Genomic DNA, 11,865 nt, shown 5'->3' with positions numbered 1-11,865 from the left:
GAATTGCACTGCAACACTCTCTTATTATTTCTTTCCTTCTTGCTTTATTAATTTTTATCAACTTGCTTTATTTCTTGTTAATCTATGATGAATAAACTTTTTTAAAAAAAGCTAGTGATGGGGTGTTAAACAATCTTCATTTAATCATTTTCAGATCATGGGTGTCCTCAATACTTATCAATGTTTGCATTTTATTTAGGCTTCCATCTTAAGGTATAAATTTTTTAATATTTTGAGATGTTTGTATTCATGAATTATGTTGTACACTGCCCTGGGCTCCCTCCAGTGTGGTGTAGTGGTTAAGAGCGGTAGACTCGTAATCTGGGGAACCGGGTTCGCGTCCCTGCTCCTCCACATGCAGCTGCTGGGGGACCTTGGGCTAGTCACACTTCTTTGAAGTCTCTCAGCCCCACTCACCTCACAGAGTGTTTGTTGTGGGGGAGGAAGGGAAAGGAGAATGTTAGCCGCTTTGAGACTCATTCGGGTAGTGATAAAGCGGGATATCATATCCAAACTCTTCTTCTTGTTGTGAGAAGGGCATAATAATAATAATAATAATAATAATAATAATAATAATAATATGCACTTACCACAGAACTGTGGGACTTCTTAGTGTATTGCAGCTGTGAGAATGAATTTTCCATGCTAAGGATGAGGAACTGAAAACTGCCAGTATCATGATGCCTTATTATAAATGTATGACTGTGTTGTATTTTGAATACATTCTGGTCACCCCACTTCAAAAGGAGTATCAGCACTGGAAAAGAGACAGACAAGTGCAATCGAAATAACCAAGGGGTTTTGATTTTTTTGATTTGTGGAGAGGGAATACATGGGGGGAACAGAGAGATGGTATAGGTTTATAAAGTAAGGAAATGACATGTGGGAGGATGAATTGTTCTCTGCCTCTCATATTTGAAATTGAATCGTCCAATGAAACTTTTATTCATATCACGCTGGAATACAAACTTCATGAATGGAGTCAGTTCTGTGCCTTGTTTTCACTTCTGAAATATAATTCTACCTTTTACCTATGAGTAACAGAGAGGGCTGCCTAAAGGATGGATGGGTCTATCATTGGCTGTTAAGTCATGGTAGCCAAATGGACTAAATGGGAATACAGTACTCAAGATTAAGTGAGTATGAATGAATGTTAATTGGATTGGCCCTTGGATCACTAATAAACATGATACCAAAACTTTCATAAAGGTGCAGTAGTTGCAATTAAAATTAATATCTGATATGTATGTAAATCCTTGTGATAAGCAGAGATTTGTTTATAAAACAAATAAACATATAAGCAGGTAAATTTGATTACACCAAGATACGCTTTATACTCTCATGTCTTCAAATCACCATGACAGCTTACGGAAATGGAATCCAGAAACTTTCCCCTGCATTTAGTGGCTCTCCAAGTTACATGCTAGCATGTGCTTATAGCAGGAAGCCCAGTTTCTCTTTCAAATCCAAGTATTTCATTTTCTTTAATAACAGCTCTAAATAATGTTCTGTAATATACAACTGACACTGAAGGATATAATGAACCAAATCCTCACAGACACTAGGATGTTGCACTGGGATCCCATGAAATCTCCCCAACAGCACCATTGATTCCATTTGTTCGAAATGTTAAAAGCTTTTCAGTAGTCAGTTGTCAAAGGGAATAACAAAGCATTTTTCATATTGATGCTGATGTTTTACATTTCCCAACCATTTCACTGTTCTTGAGGATGTGAGAACTCTGGTTTTTCTTTGGATTACATAGATAGTTAGTGTTAATATGTCTGTGGCCATCTGACCAATTATTTTCTAAGCTATCTCTGTTGGAAATGGTAAATGCTTTATTTTCCCTTGCTGTCTGGTGCAAGTGGCAAGGGATTGAAGTAACCATGTCTTTTGTCTGCACATTTAGATAATAAGACATATATTTGTGGGGTCCTTCAATACAGTTCTGACTTGATTGGGTAGATAAGATTGGGTAGAATCACAGAATTGAAAAGGACTCCAACGGCATCTAGTCTAACTCCCTGAAATGCAAGTTATTAAATTGCTAAATAAACTGCTTTTATTATTTCAGTTTCCATGCTGCTATTCCACTCACAACATTACAAAAAATACAAATCAATACAACATCATTAACAATAACAGTTTAAATGCTCATTTATTTCAAAACATAATATGGCAACCCAAATGAATAATTCATTTTGATAATATGGATATTATATTTTAAATCATGGTAAAATAAACTTTCTTTCTTTTTTAAAATAAAATTTATTGGTATTTCCACACAAACCAACAGATAAAAAGCATACATTCTATAAATAAAAACAAACACAGCACAAAATACAAATAACAATCAAATAACACTAATACATACCTATCACCCTACAAAAAAACACAAGAACACACCAATCTATTTATTATAACCTTATTCCAAATCTTATTTGGGGGACTTCCTCACGTTCTCTCTCCTGCGTTCAATTCTAATTTACTTTAGTAACTTTGTAACTATTTTAACACTCATTCACCATTATTCTTAATCTTCAACTAACAACTTATCTTATCTCTATCAACTTATTCATAACCATAACATCTAATATAAAAAACAAAATCTTAACTTCTTATAAACTATTTTAACCTAACATTATCTAGCTATCGCCTATTATATTCACTGATTTCACTTCAAATGTCCAACTTTTCACGTTGTTTCAAATAGTCTTTAAATTTCTTCCACTCTTCTTGCACCTTCTCCTCCCTCTGGTCTCGGAGCTTCGCGGTCAGTTCTGCGAGTTCCATGTAGTCAATTAACTTCATCTGCCATTCTTCCACTGTCGGGAGCTCTTCACCTTTCCAGTTTTTAGCAATCAAAATTCTAGCAGCTGTTGTGGCATACATAAAAAATACTCTATCTTTTCTGGGTATCTCATGGTTGGTTATGCCCAACAGGAAGGGCTCTGGTTTCTTAGAAAAAGTGTATTTCAACACTCTTTTAAGTTCGTTATAAATTTTCTCCCAGAAGTCCTTAACCTTTGGGCACGTCCACCACATGTGATAGAAGGTGCCTTCTACTTTTTTACATTTCCAACATTCATTACTCAATCCATGATACATCTTAGCTAATTTAACTGGCGTTAAATACCATCTATATACCATTTTCATGATGTTCTCTCTTAAAAAATTACATGCAGTAAATTTGATACCTTCCCTCCACAACTTCTCCCAGTCCTCTAACATGATATTATGGCCCACATCTTTTGCCCAGTCAATCATTACAGATTTAACCATTTCATCTTTTGTATGCCACTCTAGCAACAAATTGTACATTCTGGAAAGGTTTTTAGAGTTCGGTTCTATTAGTTCTGTTTCCAACTTAGATTTCTCCACTTGAAAGCCACTTTTCCTGTCTAGCTTAAAAACTTCATTTATTTGGTAGTACTGCAACCAGTCAGCTACGAGTTGTTCGTAACTTTTCAACTTAAAACTCTGACCTTCTTGTTGCAGTATATCAGCATACTTTAGCCATTTTGCAGACATGTTGGGCCTCTTATAGGCGGTAAAATAAACTTTCAATCATGAAAACATATCAATTGATGTCAGTTATTGTTGTTGTTTAGTCGTTTAGTCATGTCTGACTCTTGGTGACCCCATGGACCATATAAATTAGAAGTGGATATTAGCTTGTTAAAATTAGTTCCTGACCTTGATCCCAAAGGAGCCTTGGTCGTGTGAACATGATAAACATTTCCAGTGCCATCAGATATTAACAGTTACATAACCAGCAGCCAGTATGTGTCAGTAGTAACAAATAAAGTGCATAACACTTTTTTTCACAGAGGCTAAAAACTGAAGTGCACACAGTTTGTATTAGCTGGGCCACATACTATAAACATGCACTAATCATTCCTTGCACAAAGTCATTCTGTGTTTGCAACAGGTAGTTTCAGTCACTTCCTTCAGTCTGGCCTCTCAACAACCATCATAACACCCCTCCCTTTCCTCAATCTCACCTGGGGGGTGGGTGGGCATAAATAGGGCAGCCAAAAGGATACCACCCGCCCCCCACAAAGGGACCGCTTGTATTTCGCCCCACCACCTTCTTTTCACCCCTGACCCAAATGCTGGCAAGGGGCCTCCCCCTCCAAGAGTGGGGGAGGGGGGTGCGTTCCCCGCCAGGCGCGGAGGGCGGGTCGAGCTGCACCTGTTGGAGTCCCGCCTGCCGCGCGGACCAGGCTGGGAGCAGGAACGAGGCGGGTGGCACAACCCCAATGCTGCCCTTTCGCATGGAAGAGGCGAGGTTTCTGCAGCAGCGGGGCTGGATTAGAACAACGCTTGGCAGACGCAACTAAATTTGGGGGCGCTGGGCGGATCTTTGCACCCCGGTGGCGTATATGCTAAAGACGGCCCTGCATGATGTCACGTTTGTTGTAACAAGGAGGAATAGAGCTTCTTCCACACCGGGATCAGCTGCTTTCAAGGGGGACCCACTCCGGAGCCAACCCTGCGGTCCCCCGCGGCGCCTGCTCCTCGCGCGCCCCTGCTGGCCGCGCCTGCTCGGCCTGGGAGCGGCGCTTCCTCCTCCCTCTCCAGTCCCGGCTGCGGGCAGGGAAGAAGCGGAGGGGGAGCCGGAGGAGCCATGGCTACCCGGGCCCAGCTGCCGCGGGGCTGCTGGAGAGCCGGGCCGGCGGTGCGCCTGGGGGACCCTGGCCGGCGGCAGCAGCAGCGGCTGCTCCTAGGGCTGCTCCTGGCGGCGGCGGGGCTGGGCGCCCGGGCAGAGCCGTTGCTGGCCTCTGGAGCGCGGCCCGTGGCGCTGGAGGAGGAGATCGTGTCCGAGAAGGCGGCCGAAGCCAGCCACCGGCAGGACAGCGCCAACCTGCTCATCTTCATCCTCCTGCTCACCCTCACCATTCTCACCATCTGGCTCTTCAAGCACCGCCGCGCGCGCTTCCTCCACGAGACGGGCCTGGCCATGATCTACGGTGGGTGCAGCGCGCCGCGCTGGGTGAAGGGAGGAAGGGAGGGTGGCGGATTTATGTATAAGCTCAACAAGCTGTAGGTTAGGGCCCCCACTCTCTTGAGGGCCCCCCAAAAAATTGAAAGGGAAAAAAATCCTGGATGTACATTTCCAAAATATAAGATAAAAACAACAACTAAAACCTACATACAGCAACAGTGTGTTGTGTTGTGTTGTGTTGTGTTGTGTTGTGTAGGCTCCCATTTGTTATGTGCAAATGGCTTGAGATACCTATTAGGTCCATCAATGACCATATAGCATATATTCAACATAAAAAACGGCAGCAATTTCTTGTGGACAAAGGACAGCTGGACATAGAAAGGGCCCCATTACCTTCAGGAGCTTAGGGCCTCATCAAACCTCAATCCGGCCCTGGATGCAGCAGTGCTCCGCCCCACGGTGCTGCACCCCCTCCCCATTTTGAGGCATCTTCCCTTGCTCACACTGCCTGCCCACATCTGTGCGTGGAGGCCCACGCCTAGGAGAGGGGCAGGGGGAATCGCCGGGGCCGTTATTGATGCGCCGGGCAGTGAGTCCACTGCCTACCTGTGCGCACACCTTTAGATTCAGGATATGCGCCGTTTCCTTCATGCATATATATGATGAAGCAAGCTGCTGCCTCTGAAAGAAAGGTCTTGTTTATTAGCCCTCTGGGTATTGTGAAACCATTTGTTTTTCCATGTTCAGAGGCGCTCCGTGAGCATAAACAGCAGGTAAGATGGTTGTGTTCCTCACAAGGTGAGACCTTGCCTGGCCGAAAGGTGCCGAGTTTCTTTTTCTGCCTTGCACACTCTTTCACACACACACAAAAATGAAACGCCTGTCTTACTACACAGCTGCCATTCTGCTCACAGTGCAGAATCCATCAAACTGCACACTCTTGCCCCAGACCTGCCACCCTGTGGGCAGTTTATGGCCTTTGGACAGTGCTGCTGCAAGGTTAATAAACAAATCCATTCGTTTGGGATTCCAGAGGACCCCACTATAGCTGAGAGATGGTGATTTGGTTTCCTCACTCTGACCGCATCTTATAGCGGGATTAATAGTCGCAACGTGTTTTACAATCTGCTCCTGTTAGAGCTGACATGGGGGGGGGGGGAGTCCAGCCAGGATCACAAAGTGTTGTTCCCTAGTACTCATGCACAGGATTACAGCTCAGAAACATAAAAAGAGCCTGGTGGATCAGACCAAAGGCCCATCTAGCCCAGCATCCTGTTCTCAGTGACCAACCTGATGCCTGGAGGAACGCTCAAGCACGACAGGAATGCAGCAGTAAGACTTGATTTAAATCTCTTCTTTTCTTTTACAGAAAGACTCATTCTTGCTGGTATAATTTTAATATTTACAACCAGATTAAGGTTTCATTTTTAGAATATTAAATTTTCAGAGTCGTTTTGACAGTTCTATAAAAATTACTGATTTGGTTATACTATTAGAAATACATAGAAAGATAATTATGAAATGATGGTGAGGTTTAATAAGTTAAGTGTTTATATTTGGACAACTTTTCTGCTGTACTTGATTGGAAGGAGAAAAATAATCATTTCCTTAATAACAATTTAAACAATTTATTTAACTAAAACAATAACATTATAGCATATGGATCCATGTTTGTTAACTGATGTGGTTAAACAATTTAAAAAACAAAAACCTTAGACTGAGTTTTAGCACACATGAAAAATTTAAAACAAATCCTTATTTCCTGATTAATAGACTAGAATGCAACTTAAATAAAAAGCTATCTTTAGAAAGATTTTTCCTCCAAAAATATTTTATTTTAAAAATCCAATTTCAATCAAAAGAATACTATTTAAATTTTAAAAATCCTATTTTTTATTTTTAAAAATCATTGATTTCTATCCACCCTGCTTTATACAAATCTACGTTGTGGAACACTGTGTGTGGTTCTGGTGAAGGAGAAGGCAGAGCTGGAAAAGTTTCTGAAAAGGGCAACTGAAATGCTCAGGGGATAGCAGCCATTTTCCCTATGAGGAAAATGGACCTTTCTCACTTAGACATGATAAAGGACTATGCAATTCTGTGTGGGGAAAGTGGGTAATTTTTTCTTCCCCCTCTCCTATAGGGCTAGAATCCAAGGTCATCCAATGAAGTGGATCCATTTTTTGATTTCTTTAAAAAAATCATTGATTTTTATCCACCCTGTTTACAGGTGAGGGTGAGAGATTTGGACCTTCTGAAGGCTATCTAGTGAGTTTGTGGCCAAACAGACATTTGAACTGAGAGTTCCCCAAATCTAGTATTCTAGATCCTGATTGCTAACAAGCTTTCTCTTTCGAACATAGGAATCCCTTACCTTTGGCAGAGTCAGTAATGCTTGTACACATACACCACTGCTGATCTGTTCTTCCTTCCAGTGCTGCTTTAAACATTTTTAGAGAGCTGGTGGGAAATTCACAGCACTTCCTTTGCTACCTCTCCAGTGAGGAGACACAAGTGACACTTGGTTATTTTACAAGGGTAGTCACAAGAATGGTGCTGGGAAATTTGAGACCTTAATCTCTTTGGAAAGCTGATTGCTCAACAGAAACAAGCTAAAAGCTGCAAGAAGTTTAAATTACTTTGTCTTAGATTCCCAAGTGATTAGGCTAAATATATCTGAGCTTGCTTATTACGAAGTTGCAAACTGAGCAAGGATGCAAACACAACATAGGGAGAATGCAAACATTTGGAATGGTTGTGTGCTACATATTTTTAAGAACTGGTGCCAACACATACCTACAGTATGTTCCTATTTAAAAAAATTGCAAGATATTATTGTACTTTCTTTGTAATTCCAGTGCTTACCATGGGGCCCAGTGTCTTGGGCTTGGACATGGGAGATCCCCCAATGTCTGGCCTGCTGCAGAGGTTTTTGGGTAGTCCACAAAAGCAAGAATCTTGTGGCACTGTGAACAATAATGCCACTACAAATCTGGTAGTTTTCAGGGTGGCCTGAGACACTGTCTTTATCACAGAGTTGTTATGAAGCTGAAAGAACAACACTTATAAATTGATTCTTAAGAACTGTATTAGAGTCCTGAGGTGCTTGTGTGAAGAGCCTGTTGGTGTCACCTTTAGATAGTCAGGATGGGTAGAGATTTACTGTCAGACGCATGCACAGATCCTGCTCTGGAGGCTAGGACATGAACCCATGGCTTCAAGTTACAAGAAAGGAGATTCCAACTAAACATCAGGAAGAACTTTCTGACAGCAAGAGCTGTTTGACAGCAGAACAGACTCCCTCAGGAGGTTGTCGGCTCTCCTTCCTTGGAGGTTTTTAAGCAGAGGTTGGATGGCCAATTGTAATGTATGATCTAGCTGAGATTTCTGCATTGAGAGGGTTGGACTAGATGGCCCCTGGGGTTCCTTCCAACTCAAAATTCTAAGATCTGTGACCTGTGACTTGTTTCAGACGTCCCCTGGGAGTGAGATTAAGTCCTGTTTCAAATCTTAACTTGAACTTCAAATGCCAGCCGAATGAATAAACCTCAGTTTCTGTGTATATAAACACGCAAAAAGTGAAATCAGATTTTTATTCCTGACCCCATGTGAGGGCTGTAAAAGGATAAAGGTGAAATAAGTGACATACTAAGATTGTCTTAGTATTACTTTCAGCACCTGCTGTGACTTCAGTTGGCTCCCAGAAGAAGAGAAGTCCTTCGCGGTGGACTCCCCTCTATGGGGCATGTAGACGATATTATTAGGACAACCTTAGTCACTTTCTCATGGAGTGCATGTAGGTTCTGCCTTGTTTCCATTATGTATCCAGGAACAGCATCCTAGGTTTCTCTTAGGTCCAGTTCTTGAGTCTCACCATGGACATATTTCTGTGGACAACTGTTTCTTACATAAATTTTAAATGGTTATGTTTATAATATTTTCCTAAAGTCTGCCTATAACGCTTGGCTAACCACCCATTGAGAACCATAGTGACCCTTAGCCAGCCGTTTGGGGAACACACAGAAGGGGTGGGTGGCTGCCCCACTTACCCAGAGGACCCAGAGGCACCCCTCCATCTGATCCACGAAGTTCATCTCTCCCTCTCTCATCAAATGATCAATCTGAGATGAAGAAGGGGATGATTGGCATTACTGTCATCTCTTTTTTTCAAACAAACAATTTTTACATCACCGCTGCCAAGATTAATTTGTTATTGGACAGCCAGAAAAATTTGCATAGGTGGCCAAACCAGGCCTCCAGACCAGGGACTAACCACCAGTGGGTTAGATCCTTTGTTGTGTATCTTTTATACTCGTTTTATATGTTTTTATATTTCTGTAAAATCGTCTTGCATCGTTTTTGAGAAAGATGGCGAAAGGTATTTGTTGCTTTCCCCTCTTGTCGCTTAGCAGAACCGTTCATAAGCAGCCTCTCTTTCTGAGAAGTGTAGCAAGTGCTGTTTCTCAAGTCCTGTTCCATTCTCTATCATATGGGCAAGGGTTTTACCCATGTGCTCAGGGTACAGAGTACAGCGGTACCTTGGTTCTCAAACTTAATCTGTTCTGGAAGTCTGTTCCAAAACCAAAGTGTTCTAAAACCAAGGCGCACTTTCCCAGAGAAAGTAATGCAAAACGGATTAATTCGTTCCCGACTTTTAAAAACAACCCCTAAAACAGCAATTTTAATATGAATTTTACTATCTAATGAGACCATGGATCCATAAAATGAAAGCAATAAATGATGTACTGCAGTCACACAGTCAATCAATCAGTAGCTGAACTGGGTTCCACACAGTAACAAAAACCAAAAAAAGAGCCAGAAAAACACAAATGAATAGCAAAAACAGACAGACCTCAGTGTAACGCTCAAAACGAAAGTGTGGCACTCAAATTAGAAGTGTGGCGCTCAAATCGGAAGCATAACACTCAAACCAAGGGATGTGGGTGGTGCTGTGGGTTAAACCACAGAGCCTAGGGGCTTGCCGATCCGAAGGTCGGTGGTTCGAATCCCCACGATGGGGTGAGCTCCCGTTGTTCAGTCCCAGCTCCTGCCAACCTAGCAGTTCAAAAGCATGCCAAAAAGTGCAAGTAGATAAATACCGGTAGGTACCGCTCCGTTGGGAAGGTAAACAGCGTTTCCGTGTGCTGCTCTCGTTCGTCAGAAGTGGCTTAGTCATGCTGGCCACATGACTCAGAAGCTGTACGCCGGCTCCCTCGGCCAGTAAAGCAAGATGAGCGCCGCAACCGCAGAGTCGTCCGCAACTGGACCTAACGGTCAGGGTTCCCTTTACCTTTACCTTTAACACTCAAACCAGAAAAATAACACTCAAAATGGAAGCGTAGCACTCAAAACGGATCATGTTTTGCTTCTGAAAAAAGTTTGCAAGCCAGAACACTTCCTACCGAGTTTGCAGTGTTTGGGTTCCAAGTTGTTTGAGTACCAAGGCGTTTGAGAACCTAGGTACCACTGTAAAGCAAAGAGATAGGTGACAGTGTCTTGGAAATTTCCTTGGCTGAGCTTTTAAGAAGCCTCTGAGTTCCAAACCCATCAATTCAGATTGCAGGGTTTGGGGGGGGGAGGGGGCGCTTTCCAGAAGATCAGCACTATCAAATGGAATTCTGCTTTGTAGGGAACATTAACACCTGAGAAGCAATGAAGAGGCTGATCTGGAAGGAGGTGCCAGACATGCACAATGAAAAGGTTGCTGTGCCCACATAGTTCAGTATTTTCTGCCCCTACTGGTGGGCAGCATCGGTTCAGGCAGGGATGTGGAGATGCTGGGGATTGAACCAAGGACCTCTCACATGCAATGTGTACGCTTTTGCTTCTGAGCTATGGCCCTTCCTTCCTGGGAGGCAGGCAGGCAGGCTAACTGAGTGCAGCCTTCTTTTAGCAAGCTAGCCCGTCCTGGCCAATGCCGTTGTTGTTGTTGTTGTTGTTGTTGTTGTTGTTGTTGTTGTTGTTGTGTTGTTTATTCGTGTCCGACTCTTCGTGACCCCCTGGACCAGAGCACGCCAGGCAGTCCTGTCTCCCACTGCCTCCCGCAGTTTGGTCAGACTCATATTGGTAGCTTCGAGAACACTGTCCAACCATCTCATCCTCTGTCGTCCCCTTCTCCTTGTGCCCTCTATCTCTGTCAGCATCAGGGTCTTTTCCAGGGAGTCTTCTCTTCTCATGAGGTGGCCAAAGGATTGGAGCCTCAACTTCAGAATCTGTCCTTCCAGCGAGCATCAAGGGCTGATTTCCTTCAGAATGGATAGGTTTGATCTTCTTGCAGTCCATGGGACTCTCAAGAGTCTCCTCCAGCACCATAATTCAAAAGCATCAATTCTTCGGCGATCAGCCTTCTTTATGGTCCAGCTCTCACTTCCGTACATTACTACTGGGAAAACTATAGCTTTAACTATACGGACCTTCGTCGGCAAGGTGATGTCTCTGCTTTTTAAGATGCTGTCTAGGTTTGTCATTGCTTTCCTCCCAAGAAGCAGGCGTCTTCTAATTTTGTGACTGCTGTCCCCATCTGCAGTGATCATGGAACCCAAGAAAGTAAAATCTCTCACTGCCTCCATTTCTTCCCTTGTGATGGGACCAGTGGCCATGATCTTAGTTTTTTTGATGTTGAGCTTCCGACCATATTTTGCGCTCTCATCTTTCACCCTCATTAAAAGATTCTTTAATTCCCCCTTACTTTCTGCCATCAAGGTTGTATCATCAGCATATCTGAGGTTGTTAGTATCATCAGCATATCTGAGGTTGTTAATATTTCTTCCAATGCCTTAGGATGCTTTTTGTAGCACCAAACCCCAGATACGCTGCCCCTTCTCTGCCAGGGGACTCTAGCCACTTCTTTGCTCCCAGGCTACTCCGCTGTTGCTCAGCCTTCCTCTCTCCTCTCCCCTCCTGCTCCCTTTAGT

The 11,865-nt window shown here is 43.1% G+C and overlaps 1 protein-coding gene across 1 annotated transcript in view; it reads left to right on the top strand.

The window, feature by feature from the left end:
- Positions 1-4,729: 4,729 nt before the first annotated feature.
- The window catches only part of SLC9A6 (solute carrier family 9 member A6), a 46,415-nt gene continuing 39,279 nt past the window's right edge, over positions 4,730-11,865 (top strand). Inside the window, exon 1 of the mRNA XM_033137415.1 lies at positions 4,730-4,976. Within this exon, the coding sequence (XP_032993306.1) occupies positions 4,967-4,976 (10 nt within the window). The 5' untranslated portion in view covers positions 4,730-4,966. The remainder of the gene's footprint in view (positions 4,977-11,865) is intronic.

The sequence above is a fragment of the Lacerta agilis genome, chromosome Z (genome assembly GCF_009819535.1).
Source record: "Lacerta agilis isolate rLacAgi1 chromosome Z, rLacAgi1.pri, whole genome shotgun sequence".
Taxonomy (NCBI): domain Eukaryota; kingdom Metazoa; phylum Chordata; class Lepidosauria; order Squamata; family Lacertidae; genus Lacerta; species Lacerta agilis.
The sequence above is the reverse complement of the archived record's forward strand: the minus strand, read 5'-3'. Positions and strand labels throughout refer to the sequence as shown.